At 42.2% G+C, this 23,487-nt stretch overlaps 1 protein-coding gene across 1 annotated transcript in view; it reads right to left on the bottom strand.

The window, feature by feature from the left end:
• The window catches only part of EPHB1 (EPH receptor B1), a 421,589-nt gene that overhangs the window by 12,526 nt on the left and 385,576 nt on the right, over window positions 1–23,487 (bottom strand). The window contains exons 15-16 of the mRNA XM_054982436.1: window positions 22,836–22,991; window positions 20,715–21,964 (exon numbers count right to left, since the gene is read on the bottom strand). Coding sequence (XP_054838411.1) covers window positions 21,856–21,964; window positions 22,836–22,991 — 265 coding nt within the window. The 3' untranslated portion in view covers window positions 20,715–21,855. The remainder of the gene's footprint in view (window positions 1–20,714; window positions 21,965–22,835; window positions 22,992–23,487) is intronic.

Here is a 23,487-nt window from a genome sequence, read left to right as displayed (position 1 = left end):
TAACTGATTGCAGACAGCACATCTGGCTTTAAAGGGATTAGACAAAATGAGAGAGGATAATGTTGTTTAAGATGTTAATTCATTTCCTAATGCATTTTAACTTCTTCACACTGGAAGTTGAGACTCAGATTCTGTGGAGTCAGACTCAATCTGTGGAAAATAGGTGGGCTATGACTGTTGAGAATTCTCAGGCTCCCTCTGGACAGTCTCACAAGACTGTGTTCCAGTAATGGTTCTGGCTCAGTATACAAAGTTGTCCAGCATTACAAACTTCTATTCAATGAATCGTGAGTGGAGCTCCTTTTGCAGAATGGAACGTTCCTGTTTCTCCTCCCACAGTAGCTCCTAATACACTGCCCTCTGGGCTCAGAGGACCCCTAATAGCAGTGCTGGATATGACGTGAGGGTATGCAGTGGGAAGCAGGAAATGGCAGAAAACCCAACACTCACACATCAGCAGAAAACAAGCACTGGATTCAAGTCTGGCTTTATTGAATCCCATTTCTCCAGCTGCTCTTTCCTACTTCGGAAAGTAAAATGAGATTCTAAGCATGTGCATTTGGCAGACCAGGAATCCAAATCCAGCATCTTTACAGGCCATGGTCTGAAGTTCTTACAACTGATTTCTGTGAAACTATGTTATCAAACTATGCAACCGAGTAGTCTTTTATTGGATTTTCTCTATTTATATCATGTCTATTTAGGCCAATACCTTTGATAGGTATTTGCTATGGCTGTTCTCTTCCTCTTACCCTGCTGCTGGATTTAAAACCCTCAGTTGTATGGAGGTAACTGACTCTGTATGGGAAATTTCCAGATGGCCCTGAACCATGGCTGTTGCTATGAGGTGGGATGCAGGACAGGTGAAACAATTCCCTATAGGCAACACAACAGAATGTATGTACTTCACAACCCCAATCTGCATACACCAAGATAATAAGCCATCAGAGCTCTTTCAGAGAACAGAACAGCGTTTTCAGAATGTTCTCTGAGCAAGTGCATTTTAAGCCAATTGTCAATCAAGCCAAGAGGAGCATGCCCATCTCTGCTGTCTACCATAAATTTTGCAGCCCTATCACCACCTTTGCTCACCTGTGTCTTCTCACTTTACTGATATCAATTGATAGGTTATGTTAATATATTCTGTTAAGTGATCACGAGGACTGGGCTCAGCAGAAATGCATTGGGGCAAAATCTGCCACTGCAGTCTGCAAGCAATGTTTCATTATGTTAAGTTAAATTCCAATGCTCTGAGTGCAGTTTATGACAATGAGCACTTGCAATCTCAAACAAATCCCACCTAAAGCAAATCACAAGATTCCCTGAAGCAAACTTCAAGATTCCCAGGCTGAGAAAAGAGGACATATGAGGCAGCTCAATGTATCTGTTGTGGGGAGAGGAAGAAACAGAGCTAAGAAGATGGGTGACAAGAAAATCCTGAGAGAAGCACTGAAAGAGGAAGCATCTGTCCAAGCAACTATTTGAGGGGAGATGTCCATTACTAGGTATCTAGCCTGTGACAGAGATTATTTGGAAGGCAATGCATGCAGAATCCAAGCCCAGACTGGTGTCAGCATGATTGGGAATGAGAAATAGAGTGGAGACAGCGTTCCTGCAGGATCTGATGGCCCCATTAGCTCTTTTCAAGCAGCATAAGAGCCATTTTTAATCATCACATTTTGGCACTTCTACCTCACTTACCAGAAGAGTGCACTTTGTGTGACCCTCCCCATACACACAGTCACCATTTTCTGTGAATCATGCATCATGCATATTTTCAGTCTCTTGTGCATAACAAACCTGGGTTTCTGATTGTGGATACTAAAGCTTGAAAATTCATGTGTTTCTCTATTCACACAAAATAGCAACTGGGTACATGGGAAGGATTCTGTATAACATGTTTTCTTGGTAATGAGGTAGAAGCACTTTACTGAAAAGGGCTCTTAAACTACCTGAAATCCCTTCACACACATACACACCCAATGAATTTTCATGTATGTACAGAAAATGAACAACCTGCTAGCCACTGATTCTGGGAATCTTTTTTTTTCTTACAGGACAGATTCACTCTTCATCCAAAACCATCTGCAGAGGAGTGGACCAGCTTCAGTAAAATAGAAAGCAAAAAAATGGCATTTTAACAATTAATGGGATCATTTCCCCATGAGAGACCCTCACAACCCAACCAACATCCAGGGTATGTATGTTTCAGCTTTTCTATATCATTAACTCCCTCCATCTCATAGTTCTGCCTTTTTATTTATTTTATTTTATTTATTTATTTACTTTCGATTTCTATTCTGCCCTCCCTGACTAGCAGGCTCAGGGCAGATTACACTCTGCAAAACAACACACTAAACACTTACATTTTACAATTTTAAAACAACCATATAAAAGAGTGCAAAATACATATTTTAAAAGGTCCAAAAAAGCAGTGCAGGAGTAGTCAGTTGATCAACCAGTCTGCCACCTACTCCACTATATTAAAATTACCTGCGTGGCAGGTTAAAACAGTTTGATGGCGGATGCCTCTAGTAGGGAGGGCGTTCACCTCTATTTGGCCAGTAGGGGCCCAGCTCAGCCTCAACTGTATGCCTGGCAGAACAGCTCTGTCTTGCAGGCCTGGCAGAAGAATAACAAATCCTGGTCTCGTTGGACAGAGCATTCTACCAGGTTGGAGTCAGGACTGAAAAGGCCTTGGCTCTGGCTGAGGCTAAGCTGGCCTCTCTGGGGCCAGAGACCACTAGCAGTTGTTTGGCACCTGATATAAGCATCCTCTGGGGCACATATAGGGAGAGGCGGTCCTGCAGATACATCAGTCCCAGTCCGCATAGGGCTTTATAGGTAAGTACCAAAACCTTGAATCTGATTTGGTATTCCACTGGCAGCCAATGCAGCTGGTGCAATACCGGTGTTATATGTGCACTGCTAGGCACTCCGGTGGTAACACGTGCTGCTGAATTTTGAACCAGCTACAGCTGCTGGATCAGACCCAAAAGAAGCCCTGTGTAGAGCACATTACAGTAGTCTAACCTAGAGGTGATCATTGTCTGGATCACTGTTGTTAAGTCGCGGGTTGAGAGATAAGGGGCAAGCTACCTGGTCTGTCGAAAATGAAAAAAAGACCTGGCAACCGCTGTGACCTGAGCCTCCATTTTCAGGGAGGCATCTAGGCTCACCCCCAGGCTCCTGACCCTCGGAACTGATGTAAGCAATGCCCCATCGAGAGCTGGGAGCTGGAGCCCCAAATCAATGCGCCTGCAGCTCAAGTACAGGATCTCCGTCTTTGTGGGGTTTAATTTCAGCCGACTTTGCTTCAACCAGTTACAGCTTCAAAAGCATGCCAGGCCTGCTGTCCATCAACAGATATAACTGGGTGTCATCAACATACTGGTGGCACCCAAGTCCGAAGCTCTGCACCAACTGAGTGAGGGGGAGTATATAGATGTTAAACAGTATAGATATGTGGCACACTGCATATCAATGGATGGCGGGATGACAACTTCTCCCCCAGTGCCACCCTCTGTCTCTGACCATGGAGAAAAGAGACAAGCCACTGTACTGCCATCCCTTGTATCCCCACATCGGTTAGGCAGTGGGTCAAAAGATCATAGTCGACCGTATCGAATGCTGCCGAAAGATCTAATAATATCAGCAGCGCCAATCCGCCTTGGTCCAGGTGTCTGCGGAGATCGTCTGTGAGGGCAACCAGTAATATCTCCATCCTATGTCCCAGGTGGAAGCCGGACTTGAAAGGATCCAGGGCTGAGGTATCCTTCAGGAATCTCTGCAACTGGTCCTCTGCCATCCGCTCAATCACCTTACCCAGAAATGGGAGGTTCAAGACTGGGCGGTAACTGACTGCGTTGGCAGGATCCAATAATGGTTTCTTTAAAAGAGGCCTCACCACAACCTCCTTTAGCACCCTGGGAAAAACCCCAGAGCCCAAGGACCAGTTGATAATAGCCTCCAGGGAACCCCATAGTCCATCGACACTGGCTTTCACCAGCCACGACGGACACAGGTCCGGGAGGCATGCGGTAGGCCTTACTGCCCGCAGGATCCTGTCAACCTCCTCCCCAGAAATTTTATGAATCCCATATGTTATGGCAATTATGAAGCTCAGTTTGTCTGTTTTATCGAATGAAAAACAGAATTGTGCACATGGTCAACTGCAGATGACTTCATTTTTTTCCTTTCTCCTATCAGTGTCTCATAACTAGTTTGAGACTCTGGACAAGAAAGAAGGTTGCATCACTTTCCACCCATTACGATTGTTAGTGGGAGCAACATATATGATATTCACTATTTATGACAGCATAATTTATCATTACAATTTGAATAAATGGGGGCGGGGGATTAATGGTATGAAACTAAGACATCACCTTTCCAGCACAAAGCACAGAACTCCTTCAGTGCCTGCATTAGAACTGTGATCCTTACTTTATACTTCCTTGATTATTTATTGTTATATATTGTGAATTACTGCATAAGTAGCTGGGTCATCATTTTTGTAGTATTGGGATTCATGATTACTTCTGTAGTTCATTGTGGTTATTCCTTATTTATTGACTTTTCTTACTCATTGACTGAATCTCTCTCATGTTTATAGTCCTGCCTTCCCAGCAGAGATCCAGATTCTCCCACTGGCATTGAAATATGGAGTGGGGCCAGGGATTGATCTTCTGGACATTTTTAACAGCAAGTTTTCTCTTTCAGGGTCCAGGAAGTATTCTGTTGGTTTTCAACTTCTCTTCAACATAATTTGGAAGGTTGCCAGTCTATAACTGGAAAGTTTCCATCTCGACAAGATCTTATGAAAGAGAGCCCCCAAATCAGATTATGACATGCAAATGAATAACATTTCATCTTCTTTTGCTCACTCCAGCCTTTAAAGGGGAACCAGATGCAAAATGCCTTGTTGAAGAGCATGAGTCAGATTTAACCTCTGATCAGAAAAGCAAAGCTTTTACAGTTTACAAATTGATTTGCTTGCTACTGAAACACACAAATAGGCCCAGAGTGGGGAGCCTGTTCACATTAAGATGCATTTGCTACACTCTCAAAATGAATTTTAAAAAGAAAACCCAATGATTTGACAGCTTTCCAAGTGAACACATTGTAGTTAAAACTTATTAGGAACATTTACAGATCAAAGGGAGAATCTACCTTGCATTCTAGAATTGCAAATTTGTAGTCTGTAGTTGCAAATCAGCAGCAGTAATCATAGTAATTCGCCCCAAACCATAATGCATAAATGATGCTCTGTTTCCCTGGCTCTGCCAGCTGGAAAACTCCTACAGCATCAGAATCAAGTACAGCCCCTGGTTTCTCTGCCAACTCACTGTATTACAACATTGTTCCTACATGATGGGAAATCTGCTGGGTTATACCTCATGGCAACAGGAAATGGTCAGGTCATACATTAGTTTGCTACAGATGATCTTGTAAGAAAACTGTTTGCACTCAAAAAAGACAAAGAATGGGAATTTTAAGTGCCTGCTCTCAACTTTAAACTTTGCTTCAGGAGTCACTGAAATCTTAATTACTGCTTTGTTCCTCCTTCTTCATAAATGGCTGCTGCACTTTCAGGGTTAATTTCTTTCAGAATGGAAGCAGCACAGGATTCTTGTGGAATATGATGGCACATATCTTTGCTAAAAAGGTGTAAAGAAATGGAAGGGCAGCATCAGACATCATCACTAGTACTAACAAGGCCTAGACAATTACTCCTGAGTGTCCTTGCCTATAATCTGTCTCCAGCTCCAGGAGGGCTTGGTTGTCAGTTACACCAACAAATCTGCAACTACAGCCCTTTGTAGCTCCAAAGGAAAGGTAATTCACTCAAAGGGCAGATCAAGCTTATTAATGTTCCAGTGGCCAAGCCTTTCAACTTGTTAAAGGCTTAGAAAGTATGACTATGTCCTGATGCCAAAAAGGAGTCTACTGAAATAGGCACAGGGCTTAGCTAAAAGAAGGCAGATGGCCAAAGGAATCTGGGTTTAGTTAAAACATAGTGAAATGAAGGAACGATCTGGGAAGATAAGCAGGATTAGAGTACAGTGGCACCTTAGAGACCAACAAGATTTTCCGGGTATGGGCTTTTGAAAGACAGATCTCCTTTTAGATATGAGTAGGAATGGAGAACCCTGAGCCTTTATATCCCAGCCAGAGGGTGGAAGGCATGTTACAAGGAAGGGTATAAGGATGCAAAGATACAATGCAGCTTGATTAGATGGGAGGGGTGTAGCAAAGGAGGATGTCAGGATGTATAGCTACAATGTTACAATGCAGCTTGATTAGAGCAGATATTAGCATCTGCAGTGAGATAAGAGTCTCTATTTAACCCTATGGGGTACATTGTTTTGATCTAGTGAATGAACTCCGTTCCAGCAATCTCACGTTGTAATCTCCCTTTGAAGTTTCTCTGAGGACAGCAACTTTTAGGTCAGCAATGGAATGTCCTGGAAGATTAAAATGTTCTCCCACTGGTTTTTGAGTACTGAAATTTTTAATGTCAGATTTATGTTCATTTATTTCATGTTAAATGCATGTCTCTACATAAAAAAAAATGGATATAAATCTGACAATCTCCAAGGGGAGATTACAATATGAGATTGCTGAAAGGGAGCTCATTCACAAATTCAGAACAATGGACTTCCTAGGGCAGAATAGACACACAGGATTCTTATCACACTACAGATGCTATTTCCTGCCCTAATCAAGCTGCATTGTATCTTTGCATCCCAATGCCCTTCCTTGTAACACCCCTTCCACCTTCTGGCTGGGATATAAAGGTTCAAAAATCAATGATCCTCCCTATATCTGACAAAGAGAGCTCTGATTCTCAAAAGATCATATACTGAAAATCTGGTTGGTCTCTAAGAGCCAAGCTACAAGTGACGCCTGACACAGGTTGGACACTTGTCAGCTTCCCTCAAGTTTTGATGGGAAAAGTAGGAGTCCTGGTCTTGCAGCTTGGCTCCCCGACTGCTGTCCAATGGACTTTTCAACTGTCACTTGTCCAACATTCTGCAGAGCTGCCTACATTTCCCATCAAAACTTGAGGGAAGCTGGCAAGTGTCCAAACTGTGTCAGGCGTTACTTGTAGCTTGGCTCTAAGGTGCCACTGGAGTCTAATGCTGCTGTTCTACTGCAGACCTAAAACAATCTGGGAAGATTTGGGCTTCAAAGGAGGGAAGAGTGCATGTGATGAAATGAGGAGAAGACAGAACAGACAGAGAAGTATACAGAAAGTGAAGAAGTAAGGAGATGTTAAGTTCCCATAACAGGAAACCAGGTGCACCGATTCAAAGCTCCCCTGAAAAAGCCACTAGAATCATATTCCATTAGCTTGGTAGAAACCAGTCCTTGCATTGCTAGGAAGAAGCTCTGATTTAGGATCTCCCTCCATGCAAAACTTTCACTGTGTTTCCTATTAACTTGGATATGATTCATGGCTTGATCTCATAGGACCAAAGAATAAATGTTGACCCTGTTTTTTGTAAATCTTCAGTGAAGCATTTGGTTTTTGTTTTACTAGGGGAGAAGTTCTACAAAAACAAACAGAAATTCTTGGCCCTACCAATGTGTACACACACACACAAATACACATCTGTTAATTAAATTTGTCTTTTCAGAATCTGAAAAGTTTACTTTTGCATAAAAATTGTTTCCATATTTATATTCCTAGATACTCTCATCTTTTTTGTTTGTTTGTTTCAGTTTTCTGTTCATGAACCAGTGCCCAATGGGCGTAGGAGCTTATATATAAGGAAAAGAATTGTGGGGACAAAGAAAAATACAAAGAGCTTCCTTTCATAGGCAAAAAAGGAAAGCTCTTGCAGGTATAAGGCTCTGGATCATTCTCTTTGTCTACCTGGGCATAACAATTTTTAAAAGTCAGTCCAAAACTCCTTGAGGTTTGCAGGTCACAGATGTCATATACCAGCCTAGTTGTACAGCTTGTTGCAGAAAGTAATCCTGTGATGATACTCCATCAGTAATTGCAAACTAGCACACTATCCAGGTCACAAAGGAGCCTAATCCTTTGTATTCCTAAGAGTGACCCATCAGCCAAAGCTGTTACTCTAGAGACGTGACACAAAGCACAAAAGGAAAACAATTAAATACAATAAATGATTGCTGTTACTGCTGCTGTTGTCTACAAAGAAAGATCCTGGAGAGCTGTATAGCACAAAAGAGGAAAGAAAAGGTTTTCTCTTTTAAAAATTGGTACATTAAATCCAGGGAAAGCTGACAGGCTGAGAAATAATGGCCTGAGTTTACTCTTATTTAAAAACCGGCTGCCTGCTGCTTTCGCTGCGATCCCCACTCAGGCTTTCAGCACCATTTCAAATTAAATATACATAAGTGCTTTCAAAGAGCTGTTAATTTGAAGGTCATTAAAGAGAATAAAATATATTTCTTTTATTTTTAAAGAGGCACACAATAATGCTATACATATGGACTCCTCTCCTGGTTCCTGCAGCATTTATTATCTCCGATATGAAAGCGATTGACTTCCCTTGGCTACCAGCTATGCACTCCATCATCCCGTTTGAATTACTGTTATCACAAAGCAGCCCCTCTCTAACCCTTCCATCTCTTGGCCTTGCCTGGATTGCAGCACATAAAGATAATAAATACAGAGGAGCAGAAAACACTGGGAGCAACCTACATATTTGCCAGGGGAACCGTGAAGGAAAGATGAATCTTGGAACTCAGTTGTGTTCTAGTCACCAGATGGGAAAGATACCTGGTGCGCCAGCCCCTAACATGGTTTAGTGATTTTTTTTCCAGTTTACCACAGCTCTGTTACAATTCACCTAGCCTGCCAGATCTGTCCCTGCTCCTGAGCTGCAGTTATAGCTTTGCACCACTCACTGGAATTGTAAACAGGCATTTAACAAACACCACACCATCTGTCCATATCTGTCAGGGCTGTTTTAGCACCTTTCTTAGCCACACAGAGGGGATTTTATTCTTACCTTTACATAACTGTCTGCCCAAGCAAGCCTTCCATCCATGACCTCCCTTCTGCCCCCCTCTCAACGATGCAACCCCCTCGTGGCCACCCCCCTCCCAACCCCTGTCCCCTCTGCACTTCTTCTTTTGCCACAGCGGTCTGTTTTATGAGATAAATTACCTGGCATTACAGCTTGTCAGCATTCTCTCAGTATATCCACTACATGGGAGGAGGGATGGGCCAGGATGGGGGTGGAGAGAGAAGAGGAGGATGGGAATTTGCTGTTGCCATAGAAATGCAGAAATGAAGCCGATAATTGAAAAGCATTTCATAGATTTAAAGAATGACTGAGAACAAGGCAGAACAAGACAAATTCAGCTAAAGGAAATAAAGAGAAAGGCAAGATAGACAAATAAATTGATCAACAGATGTAAGTAAGCAGAGAGTGGGGAAAGATCCAGCCAGAGAAATGAACAGGCTTGGCTGTGGAAATCAGGGGAGAAGAGAAATGCTAATGGTATTCCTTAAGAAGCAGGGAGGGCAACTCCTTCACTCCTATGAACCTGCCCACTAAGTGAGATCATCATTGCAGGCTATTCTCCAGATGCTACTGAATGTGAGGAGAATGTTTCTTAGAAGAAAGGCTTTTTCTGTGGTTGCCCCACTCTTACAAACCCCCTCTTCAGAGATTATTGTCCTGGAGCCATTTTTGTAATCCTTTGTGAGTGAAATCTGTCGTTTACCAAACTTTTGGTAGTTAAGGGGGGGATGTTTAGCACTGTTATGTTTTATTGGTGTATTCAATTTCACTGCTTTTGTTTTGTTGCCACAATTTGATAAGCTTTTATGTTGCTTTGACATGCTATAAACCACCTTGAATGTCCCTTGGAGCAGCAAAGCAATATGCACATTTTTGCAAATAAATGGCGAGATGAACCTCACCAACATCCTCTCTTACAAGCTGTACGGAGGAGCAGACACGGAGTGCTGTGATCAAATCTCCATAGTTTTGAGTGACATGGATAGCAAGAATGAATGGGATTAGGCACCTCTTACCAAGCCACTAGAGCTGTGTTCCCATTTGTATCTAAGACTAGATGATAGGGCTATCCATAGATCAAAAATATGTAAAGAAATACTTTCAGGTAGGAGAGAAGTACCAGATCTATGAATTAGGCTGGAAAGAAAATGTCCAAGTTGTTAAATTTACTGAGAGAAAAGGCAAGGAAGGCTCAGTATGGATTCCAGTGCCCTTTCTCCCCAGAGGCACACCATGCAGCAGAGGAATCCTTGATACTATTAAACAAAAAATGTTTTCAAACATCAAAAATAATGGCACATCTGCTCAGTGCATGGAGAAAGAGTGTGACCATCTGGGGGCCCCTTTCTTCCAAATGTCCCATGACAACTTGGATTTTAAAATGAAGAACAGTATACAGAAGACATGGGACACTCCCCCAAAACCACCACTGGGTGTTTAATTAGACAAACATTTTCTATGCAGTCGTTCTAGCCAGTTAGCCTTGACAGATTGCATCTTCCAACAGAATACTCAGCTCAGCTCAGTTTCTAACCATTGCAATAAGATTATTTTGAGGGTTGGAAATTCAGAAAGAGCAGAAGTAATACAAAATGTGTTCTTCTGCAGGTTTGGTAAAGGAGGTGTCTGCTTTGTTGATTGTGTTCATCATGCCCCTTCCCCAAGCCATTGCTAGCTGCATCTTCCAGTCATTTCTAATGTTTATTTATAAGGTTTTCATATGATGTCTTTGGAGGCCCAATCAAAAATCTAATGCAACACAGTGAGCTGCATACAGAATATCATTATATCCAAACAATAAAATTTTTTAACATGTTATAAAGCTCTTCCTGCCCCCCCCATCAAGTCACAGCTGACTTATGGTGACCCAAGAGGATTTTCAAGGCAAGAGACATCCAGAGGTGGCTTACCAATGCCTGCCTCTGCATAGCAACCTTAGACATCCTTGGCAGCCTCCCATCCAAGTACTAACTAGGTCTAACACTGCTTAACTTCAAAGATCTGATGACACTGGGCTAGCGTAGGCTACAATAAATTTGTGGGCCCCTTTCCATCTTGGTACCCTTTTGCTGCTTCATCAGTCCCCAGGTTTTTGTAGCTTCGGGGTGGCTATCTGTGAATATCAATAAACTGAGTTCTGCCTGCAGCTGTGTGTAACTAAAGCCGGAAGAGCTATTTTGTTGTTTTATTAGAATGGTGCAGGATACCTTAGGGTCAATACACATGGCCACTTTTAGCATGTAAGGTGTGTGGCTTAAGAACATTTGAATTGACTGCCCTGGTGGTTGGATAAATGCTTTGCCACTTGTAGCTCTACTTGGTACATTCCACACTTCCATCCATTGGAAATGTCATGGATTCCCATTTTTATTGGCTAAGCCAAGGCATAAATTTTAGGTGTACAAAGAAAGCTGAAAGGGGAGTGGAGATATAGAGGGAATGAGTTAGCAGAGACTATCAGACACATGGCTTTCCTTCTGTCACACATGGAGACAGAAGACCCAAATGACAGTCACTGGGTATCCTGCAGCTAAGAGTATTGGGTCATATATTTGGGGCCATTTTGGCACAAATCCCAGTAGTCATTCTGGGCTCACTTCCCATCTGAGGAAGCTAAACACATGACTAGTGTTCACAGCATGATATGAAGCACAGAACTTGCTTGGAATGGTGGGGAATATGGCAGATGGGGAAGAATGCAAAGGTCATCTATCAGAGGAAAATACAAATTAGGTAATTAGTGTCGTTGAGCCCCATGGAACAACAGCAACACTGGAAGGCACAGCAGTGCTGGAGCGCTTCTTTTGTCTGTCCACCTTTTAATTCAGATGGGTAGAGCAGGACCCATTTGTTTTCTGGCAACATGTGTGGATTATTCCTTATAACATTTCAGTGGGGCTATGGGAATGATGGTTTATGAGTTGTTTTAACAATAGGTCATAACAACAAATACCCAAAATACCCAAATACCCAAAATATACCCAAAAATATATCACCCCAAATACCCAAAATATATCACAGGTAAGCAAAGAATATAACAAGGAATACCCAAAATAGATCACACGTAAGCAAAGAATATAACAAGGCTGCTCAGAAATACTACAAAGCACTGCAAAAATCATCAGTGGAAAGGCACTTCGATACAAATAAGTTTAAAAACCTGTTTGAACCATCACCGTATAAAGGATTTGTCTTCAACTGATGGGGGGAAGTAGTGGGAAATAATGCTTTCCAAAGTCTAATGAAAGCTGCTGCTTGTGTATGGTAGGAGATCCACATAACTGGCATGCCAGAGAGAGCCAAAACACACAGGCTGTTCCCCATTGGCTGCCACATGCTGCTAAAGATAGGCCCCCACTGAGGTGGTTGTGCAACATTTCTAGACTGCATTAATGATACCAAGTATGCTTTTAGGGCTATAGACTCCCATTCCATGTTTCATGAAATCAGCAACAGGGCTACTCAAAGTAGAATGCCATATTTGTAGCTTGAGTCATCGTTGCTGCACTTTTCATGCCTTTGGATTTCTCCTAATAAAAGCAAAAGTAATAAAAAATGAACACAAAAGCTCCTTCAACCCACCTTGCGTGAATATCAATGGACTGGTATAGATGATTAATATTCAGAATACACCTTTCCTATGCATGTTGCATTCAGTTTGACAACATACTTGAATACAGATTTTTGTGCTGAATACTCCAAAAGGGATTCATGACTGGCTATCAGACAGAGCTAAGAACACTCTCCTGTGTTGTAAAACAAGGGGCATTTTTTCCTCTTTCTCTGTCTCTATGGGTGGCTCTGCAAGCTAAAACATAATTTCTTTGCATCTTGTTAACATCTACTTCTACCCTCGGCTTCAGGGAACTCACCTAATTCAACCAAATATCCAGTGATATAAAGAAGCCTTTAGCTCCCCCCTTTCTTCAGGTAATTTGCCAGAGACTTGCTGATACCCCATCTCTCTTTTTTTCTTTCTGGGTATACAGTCCCCAACTCCTGTCTGTGTCATGTAACTTTTCTGAACATCAAACCATTGTAATTGGTCTGAAAGGTCATCTAGTCCAAACTTTCCGTAAGTTTCCACTATCCATTCATTATCTCCTCCAAGAGCAATGCAGATTGATTCAGATTGGTGTGTGCAACAACCAGAGATCAGGGCTACACAATAAGTTAGCTGCAATGCAGATAAGCTCCAAATGACTCAAGAAAGAAAGACAAGCTCACATACTGTTCGATAGAGATTGCTTGGAGGCAAAAAAGGTGCTCTCCCAAGCATATGTCAACTATGTTAGCCAATATGACGGGAAGGACTCAAATGCTTACCTAACTCTAATAGAAAAGAAAAGAACTTATAAGTACTTAATCAAGCTAAAAAAGAAGGAATATGCCAAGGAATCTTGGAGGGTTTTAATTCAAGCAGCCAAAGAAAAAAACTCAGCTTTATTTTGGAGTATGGTCTCAGGTCAAGGGTGGAATAAGACTTCCTTTACGGAATCATTTATCTCACCGGATAGTTGGGTCTCCTATTTTCAAAATATGTATAATGATGCTCCCCCTTCTCCTCTTGCACCCACAATATTTAATGATTTACCATTGTGGCCCCCAGTTTCGCTAAAAGAGGTGTCATCGCTTATTGGCCAGCTTAAAAGGGACAAGGCTCCAGGTTTTGATGGTATTTCCCCTGAATTTCTGAAAGAAAATATTGATTGGTGGGCCCCTTTTTTAGCACACTTGTTTTCTTATATTGATGCAATGGGAAGGATCCCAAATGATTGGGGAATGGCTGTGGTAGTTCCCTTTTATAAAAAAGGTAGTAGACAAGATCCTGCCAATTACAGGCCTATAAGTTTACTAAGTGTCATCAGTAAGCTTTATGCTAAACATCTCCTGGGAAAATTTACATCGTGGTTGGAGCAGGATGATATAATGATCCAGGAACAAGCAGGATAGATCTACGATGGACCATTGTCTCATACTCCAGCATCTCATTAAAAAATATTTGGTTAAGGGACCATCCTCCCTGTATGCAGCTTTTATCGATCTTAAAGCGGCCTTTGATTCCATCTCTAGATCTATTCTTTGGAATAAATTAGAGGCCTCTACTATAGACAGGAGGCTGTTAGCTCTTATACGAGTCCTTTATGAGCAAACCTCATTGAGGGTGAGATGTACTGGTCAGGGACATTTAACAGATAAAATCCTCACTTTTAAAGGAGTCAGGCAGGGGTGTATGCTAGCCCCAGTTCTTTTTAATTTCTATCTTAATGATGTGGTGGACCATCTTAAGGGGGCTGATCTCCACCCGCCTAAATTGGTACAGCGTTCCATCTCTATTCTCCTGTGTGTGGACGATGCGGTTATCCTCTCTAGAACTCCAATTGGCTTAAGGAGAATACTCAAGAGATTTGCCAGCTATTGTAATAACCATAAATTGAACATCAACTATCAAAAGACGAAGGTGATGGCCTTCGGTATGAGACCCCGAATTAGGAACTGGAGTATAAATGGCCAAAATCTTGAGCAGGTTACCCGCTATCGTTACCTTGGAATGACTATCCAAGCCTCAGGATCCAAGGTCGTGCATAGTCAGGCATCAGCATATGTGGGAGATAGATCTGCCCAAAGTATATTGAAGTTCTTCCGTACTTCGGGGGGATATTTTGTGCCGGCGGCTATAAAATTATTTACGGCCAAATCACTAACTCAGATGCTATACGGGTCACTCCTTGGACCCCCTACTTCTTGTTTTGCACCTTTAGAGTTAGTTCAATCGAAATTTTTGAGAGCGGTCCTTCAAGTTCCTAAGTGTGTCTCCAATGCAATGGTTCGCCTGGAGACTGGCATGCAGAAAGTTGAAGCAAAGATCACCCTGCACTCCATCTTTCTATGGTTAAGGATAAATTTTAATCCTTGTGGTTTATTACCTCTAATCTTAACCGATGATTTCCAGTCTAAGTGGATGATTGCCACTAGACAGAAAATTATGGCAATAGGATTTTCCCCTCAAGTGCTTCTCATGATGGGAAGCGATCAAGCAAGGCAATTGGTCAGGCAAAGGATCGATGATATTGAACGACAATCTGACTTACAGGGCACTCCTGCCTTTATAGCTCCTCCTAGCAGCAGATATATTTCTGCACCTGCTTCCTATCTATCCATTCTGGAGGTAAACAAACTTAGAAGAGCGTTTACTTTGGCTAGATGTTCTGCCCTACCCTCTGCTGTTCTGGATGGCAGATTTAAGAAGATTCCTTGGAATGAGAGGCTATGTCCTTGTATACTTGGGGAGGTTGAAACCCAGGAACATGTGTTCCTGAGGTGCCCTTTCTTTAAGGAAGCATGTATGAGACTTATAAATCCCTTTCTGGAAGGTATCTCAGAACATCCAGATAAGAACAAATTAGAGAAACTGCTGTCAAACTCAGATTTTACAGCATTACACCAGATAGCGAAATTTTGTGCCCTGGTTGTTAAAGTCCATTAGAGTGTAGGCCTCCACTCCAGCTGCTAGTCTAGAACTATGCTGAATTTCTGGTTTTTACAAATTTTGAAAGATATTAGGAAATTATGTTTTTAAATTGTACATATCCATATTTTAATGGTCGTAAAATATGTATTTTAATTTTTATGATAAATGTATTGGCTAAGTGCTGTAATAAAATAAAATAAATAAATAAAAAAAGCTCACATATTATAGTGAAAGGCAAAGCCTCCATGGTCTTTCCCTTCTGCAGAGTCATTCCTGTAAGGGACCATGACTCAGTAGGAGGAAGCATGGACTCCATGTAAAAAGTTCCAGAGCTGGGGAAAACGTTTGGGAGAACTGTAACCAGTCAAAACAGATTTTTAAATGCTAGAGGGATCTGATAGCCTGGCTCACTATGAGTCATTTATATCTGCCTTGGGTCCTAGTCGCCTGGGCAAAAGGCAGTCTTAGAAAGGAAGGGAAGGGAAGGGAAGGGAAGGGAAGGGAAGGGAAGGGAAGGGAAGGGAAGGGAAGGGAAGGGAAAGAAAGAAAGAAAGAAAGAAAGAAAGAAAGAAAGAAAGAAAGAAAGAAAGAAAGAAAGAAAGAAAGAAAGAAAGAAAGAAAGAAAGAAAGAAAGAAAGAAAGAATGCAAGTTTAATGTCATTTCCCAAGATGACAAGAAAATCCTTCCATATATGATGTTCATTCAACCTCAAGAGCATAACTTAAGATAACCAGCAGGATTTGAGCTGAAAGAAACTCTGACTCTTGAAAGCTAACACTCTGAAAATCTTGTTTGTCTCCAAGGTGCCACTGGATTCAAATCCTGCTGTTCTACTGCAGACCCAGGGGTCATTTTGTAGAAAAAGAGCTGGAGAAACTCATTAGCATAACTATTAGCATAACTCGTTAGCATATGCCACACCCCTTGTCAGCACCAGAAGTATGTCATTAGCATAACTGATTTGCATATGCCACACCCCCTGACATCATCTATTCTGGCTGTTTTGGACCCAATCTTGGCCAGTCAGGGCTGAAATTGTGCCCAAAATGGCAAAAAGGGGCTGAAAATAGCCGAAAAGGGGCCCAAAATGGTCAGGATTGGGCTGCTGCTGAGCAGGAGAGTGATCTACCACCTATCAGAGGCCTGATCTGGGCCATTTCGTCCCCAATCCAGGCTGAAACAGGCCCAAATGGCTGAGAGTCAGGTGGGCGGGACCTAGGGTTGCCAGCTCCAAGTTGGGAAATTCCTGGAGACCTAGGGGGTGAAACCTGGAGAAACCTGGAGAAAGTGGGGTTTGGGGAGGGAAAGGACCTTGGCATGGCATAATTCCATAGAGTCCACCCCCCAAAGTAGCCATTTTCTCCAGGTGAACTGACCTCCGTGGCCTGGAGACCAGTTGTAATTCCAGGAGATCTCCAGCCACTACCTGGAGGCTGGCAATGCTAGCGGGGCCATCTGACATGTGACCTCTTTGGGGAATTGCCGGATCTGCGTTCCAGTACGTTCCCCCTCAAAATGAGCCCTGTGCAGACCAATACAGCTACCCACCTAAAACTATCTTTAATGATAACCACTGGGTCTCCCATGAACGTATCAAGTTGACATACGTTTAGCCATTAGCCCATATTGCTTTGGCAGGCAGCATCTATCCAAGGTCTTCTAGAATGGACTTTTCCAATGTCAGCTGTCTTTAAACTGGATATGCCAGGGACTCGAGTTGGGACACTCTGGGATCTTTCTTGCTTTCTCTGTCCCAAACCTGTTACAATGTTTTCAAACCATATTTTCCCGACCTTCTTCCACGCCAAATACTGCCACTGTCATTTTATTGGACACATATCCATATCACCTAACATCACATAACATCCTGAGTTCTCAAGATCAGAAGGCAGATGCCACTGCTGAAGCACAAGGATAAAAAAATATTAAGACAACTTTCATAAAATTACTGAATTTAGTTTTTGAATACTTAAGGTTATTTATTGCCACACTGAGGCTGAGATGGCAGTAATCACAGTAACTATGTTACATAAAGACTGAGATGCTGAAAAAGAAACTATACAATCCACTGAAGTAAGAAGTGCAAGACATATGTTTGGAAGATTTGATAACCCAGCTGTATTTACTTCATCTTTCTAACATACCTGTATTTGATACACATGCAGATAGACAAAACTCTGCAGTTGTAATTGTTGTGTAAAAGAAATATAAAAGTACCCTTTAACTGAACACCACCACCCCCCACCGCCGCCACCCCGGAAATCAGGCCCTGGGAAGATTCTTCTTTTCAGGAAGAAAGAGCAATAAATTTTTCACCTTGCTAAGGAGTGGAACTGGGCTAGAAGGATGATTGTTTGTGGGAGTTTTGATGTCCAATAAAGCCAGAGATGCGTGCAAAACTGCTTGGGTGACAAGATGGTCTAGAGGACCCATGAGGGATGCTTCCAACCCAGAATTGGTGGGGAGAGACCCTTCAGGAAAAGGAGTTAAAAGAGATCTGTAGGTCCTTTATTTCTTCATTCTGTAAGTATTTGTTTATTCTGGACCTACAGCAAGGGGGATGAGGGTATTTGCCTCTATCTTTTATTTATTTACATTATTTAGGTTATTTATAGTCCCCCTTGCTCACTGACACTCAAGGTGGATTACATAGTGTGAGTCAGTACAGTCAATTTCAAAGACACTTCAACAAACATGTAAGAGGGTATATACAAGCACATTTGCAAAGATTTAAAACAAGCAAAAATCCAATACAGAGCTGAAGAAATGCTGAAACAAGTATAAGTAATTCTAAGACTGACATACTAACAATGTAGGAAGTACCAGTAGGATCATACTTAGAGCGATAGTAATAAAGTCTATAGTTATTCCTTATCCATTTACTAATGCATCTCTTTGAGATTTCCTGCACTTTGGGGAATGAGACATCCATCCAATTGGCTTGGATTTGGGATGCTAAAGTAACAGAGTATGCAGTGGCGATGTGTGGCTTGCTAGTGCCCCAGGCAAGGCACATATTGCGCCCCCTAATCTGTGGACCGTTATCACTCCCTGAGTCACTTTAGTCACCTGGAACCAGGATCGCTGACTGGCCTATCCTTCCCCCTGCCCTTTTAGGGTTGCCAGCCTCCAGCTGGTGGCTGGAGATCTTCCAGAATTACAACTGATCTTCATGCCATAGACATCTGTTCCCCTGGAGAAAATGGCTGCTTTGGAGGGACGACTCTATGGAATTATATCATGCTATGGTTCTTTCCTCCCCCAAAGCCTGCCTTCTCCAGTCTTCATCCCTCAAATCTCCAGGATTTTCCCAACCTGGAGCTGGCAACCCTACCCTATTTTTTCACCCCCTGCCCATCCATCCCTGCAGGGTCCCATAAATGCTCATATCCCCCCCCACACACACACATGCACAAGGGTAGCTGTGCACACTTTCAGCTTGGGGCAGGTGTAATGTGTGCCCCAGCCCAGCCACAGAGCTTCTGCTGGGCCAAGAGCTGCAGCACTTCCCTCAGCTGTCCTTCCCCTGCAGCGAGGCACCCACTGGCTCCCACACTGGGTGCCCGTCACTGCTCCTGAGCGCACTGCAATCACATTGCCCATGGGACTACATTTCCCAGCATACTCCTGGCCCAGGCAGCCCTCCATCCAACAGTAGCTAGCAGCCCCACATGGTGTCCAATGAGGACGCTGAAGTGAGGAAGAGGGCGAGCAGGTGGCTGTTTGGTGCTGAGGCATGGAGATCCAGCATGAGTGGCTGCTTGGGGAGGGGATCATTGTGAGGAACGGATCTTCCTAATAGATATGAGCAACTTGCCTTGGCTGCCCCAGGGAGAATATAGAGGTGGGGGCCAGAGAAATTTTGTGCCCCCGAGAATTTTGCACCTGAGGCAACCACCCCTATAGCCCCATCCACACTATGCCACTGAGAGTATGTCTTAAGTTAGACTACTTAGTACATTTTATTTTCTTTCTTTAGTCTGTTTAGCCTTTTTGCCATTATATTATCTTCCTAATACTTATGTGCTCTGCAACATTTTTAGCATAGTATAATAAATAATTTTCTTAGTATAAGAAGAAAGCTGTGTCAAGATACTTCCATTAATGCCTAGCCATTCATTCATGCTTGGTAATCTGTACGTGCTCCGAGGCTCACCCAGTATCAAACTGTTTGTGAAAGGGAAGCCTAAAAAATCAATTTGATGGTTGCAGGTCCAGAGACTATACAGCTAAAGGAAGTGGAAGTGTGTGGTCTTGCCCTTTCATATGCAAGCACATGCACACATCTTCCCTGAGGCTATAGCAGCAATGACACAGGTATAACAAGCATGGCTGTTATGGGGACATGCATCACCAATATGGCTCTGGAGAGACAAATAACTCCTCAGCTTTGATTCATATTGCTTCCTTGTTTTGCCAAGTCATCCTGTACTGTCAAAAGCTTCTTTTTGGAACTTTCCCCTGTCTGTCCAATGGAGGCTGTTTTCCCACACATTTTTCCAATTTCCATTGGTGATTAGTTACTATAATTGGGCACATGCTTACATGCACACATGCAGTGCTCACAGAGATTAGCATTATGGTAATGGCAAGGGAGATGGGCACAAAAGCACAGGAGTTCCTATGAGGAAGAAGGAAACCACCATCAAGGGAGTATGTGTATCTGAAATCTAGACTAGATCACACAGAGAATAGAAAATGAACCCACGTGCCTAGTTGCTGCAGAAGCTAGTGGGAATCTAAACAAAGGATCAAACATCAGTTGGGGATACTTTAAGTTTGGGACATCCTAATTTAGGATAGGGGATGCAATCACTACATCATTCATTTAGATATCTTCTGACTTTGATTCTGTAAGCTGCATTTTCCAGGTATGTTTTAGAAAACTAGGCCATTGCCTAGTTTTTACATGGTTCTTTTACATGGTTAATATGAGGCACAGTTTGATGGCTGGCTAAGTCACCAAGGCCTAAGTAAAATCTTTGGTGAGGGACAATGAATTAATTTAGATTAACTCTTCACATTTCCTGGTGCAGGAAAGTAACATTAATTTCTTTGTATTTACATCAGAGTGTTTTAAGAAAGTGCTAATTTAACCTTCCTTATTTAAATGAGTAACAGCAACAATAGTTAAATAAACAGTAAAATAAAATATAGAAGGACAAATAATGACAGACAACTGGGAAGGGAGGGGGTGAATGGATAAACATACAGAAGCAACACATGAACCTACCTCTGATGCTGTGATACCAAAGCCAACAAATATCAAAATCCTGAGGTCCACACAATGAACTAAAGATTCCTGAGCCATCGTGTGCAGCTCACTGGTATGCTGGAGGACTAAGCATTCGGCTGTCCAGTTGCCTCTACAGTTGTGAATCCTGTAACAGTTCAACACGAAACCCTTGTTGCATACTTCACTCTTCTACCTCCTTCCTCCTATGAATAATAAATTCATTTTCTTTCTTTTATTTTCCATTACATATTCCATGTGCAGTTGATCTAGACAGAAAAGCAAAGTGTATCACTTCCGACCCCCACTAAATCCCCAATTTCCATGGAGGTGATGGATTTATCATCTGTCTGTCCCACTTTCTTGTTTTTCTGCTATGGACAAGCAGTGAGTGACTCCACAGTTAAGTTGACAACATACAGACGCACACGCACAAACTCGCGGGAATGCCTTTTTCTCTTTTTTCCATGAGGATTTTTTTCCCTTTTTGCAAAAAAATGCAAGCAAAAGAAAAAACAAGGTTTTCTATTGAAGGTACATCTCCTCTTCAATATGAAGACATTAACTGGATTGTTCTGGATCCCCCATGCAGTGGTCAGTGAAGTCCTTTGGTAACTGATGGAACAACATCTTTATAAGCTAGTAGGTCGCTGTAGCTGTTGAAGAAAATTCCCCATGGGTTATGAACAAAAAAGGGAAGTGGGTGTGTGAGAAGGGCTCTGGAAGAAGAACTAAAAAAGAGAAGGAAGATGGTTGCTGAAGATGGTTGCTCTGGGTTGCGCCTCTTTTCTCCCCACTGGCCCCCTTTGACTACTGCTCACTGGTGGTGGGATTTAAGTCTCTTTTCTCCCAACACACATTGGTTTGTCTTCACTGTATTTTAAATATATGATTTATACATATTTATACTTATTTATACGCTGTTTCCCATGGCATCAGTAAGTGTGCTTCTGTTGATGAGAAACGGAAGTTGCCACTTAGAAACAAGTCCCGCATATATTTTGTCTGGGGTTCCAAAAGTTCTCAGACAATAATCCAACCTCTGCAAACATCTCACTGTCTTGCCAGCTTACCCTCCCCTCCCACGTCTAACCCTCTGTTCAACCCTCTTTTTCCCATTGTTGGGAGAAGACACAGAGTGTCATGCCATTGAAGTTGGTGACTGATTCATCTGCACCCTCATAGACTGCACACTGTTCAAGATCTTCTTCTGGTGCCCAGCCAAGGTAATCCCTATTCTTAGAAGATCTCTGCAAAACAGAAGAGACATGATCACATGAGTGCTACAAAGAAGTTTATTCTGAATATCTCCTTTGGATATTTAGTTATGTGGTGGCAAATATAAAACATGGCAGCAGAAACTGAAGGCGGTTAACTCAAGAGTAGCAATCAGGATTGCTAAAAGATGTGGAGTGAATGTGCTTATGTGTATTATCCAAAATAAAATATACACTTCAGTACAAAAGGACTAGGAAGTCTCTTCTTTTTTCTTGAAGTGACTAACTCTGCAGTTCTCTTGAGAAGATAAATTACTTTGTCTGCAGTTGCAAAAACAGGTATTTTGAATTAAAACGTAAGGAGAAAATTGCCTGTGTGAATGATCAACCATATGCCCACTGCTAGGCTGCTATGTTCAAGATTGGACCACTGTTTGATTCTCTCTTGGGGGGTCATTCCATAATATTTGGATTTGATAAACCTTAATAGTTATACGGAAGGCTGATGGACGATGGTAATAGGGTGTGAGTATTGTGAATCAGAGGTTCACAGGCTAAACAGCTTTTCAGGGTGGAGAACTCTGACAGAGGTGGACTGTGCACAAAGAACATGTGAGAGTTTTTAAATACCAGTGAATTCTAGGAGGAAGTGGGCCTATCAAGAATTGCAGAGGCAAAATGGTTTAGGGAATAGAGATGTTTTGTGTTATAAGCTTATAAAGGATATGAACTACCTCCCTTTTGAATATGTTCTTAGTACTAATGGTCTACTTTGCCCCAGAATAAAACAAATGACTTCCTAAAAGCTTTAAAAAGGCCCAATTCCCTCTTTTCCCAACAGTTAAGTCAATACCAGTCTATCAGTGAGCTAAGACTGAGGTCAGAATGAGCAGATGCTACTTACTCTGATGTCATTTGTGCAACTAATTGAAGAGATGTGAATCCAGCAGTCAGAAAATTGTCTCTGTACTGGTTCATTTTGATGGCACTGAGCCAATCTTCTACTGAGGTAAAGGCAGTGAAATCTGGGATGGAGCGATCTAATAGTGGCTGAGAAGGCCTAGAGTATGACATAAACAAAGAGTCAGGAAGGAGAATCCACTAGCTGTGAACTGTGATTAAAAAAAGAAAGGGAATACAAACAAAACAGGGGTTATTGACAAGGATTGCCTTATGCAGTTACCCCAGTCTAAGCCTTCTTAAATCAATGGCCTTAGATTGAAGTAACTGTCCACTTCTTGTCTATTCTCACTAACCCACCTGATTCTGTGGTTGGCTTAATGCCAACAGAGCTTCCTTCAACCTTCTTTCCTCTCCTATTTACGCTGATATGTGAATTGCAGTCTAAACTTGCACTGCCCCTTTTCGGAATAAAAACAATCATAAAGCTCACATGCTGGACTGTACCATTTCAGATTTAAGGGTAAAGAATGACACTTCACATTAAAAAAAATCCTCCCCCTATACATTCAAAATAAGCATGTCAAGAAAAAAGCTTAGGCTAGAACCACATTCTCAACAGGCTGGTCGGGATGTGCACGGAGACTTTAGATACA

This window comes from Eublepharis macularius, chromosome 6 (genome assembly GCF_028583425.1).
Source record: "Eublepharis macularius isolate TG4126 chromosome 6, MPM_Emac_v1.0, whole genome shotgun sequence".
NCBI classification, from domain to species: domain Eukaryota; kingdom Metazoa; phylum Chordata; class Lepidosauria; order Squamata; family Eublepharidae; genus Eublepharis; species Eublepharis macularius.
The sequence above is the reverse complement of the archived record's forward strand: the minus strand, read 5'-3'. Positions and strand labels throughout refer to the sequence as shown.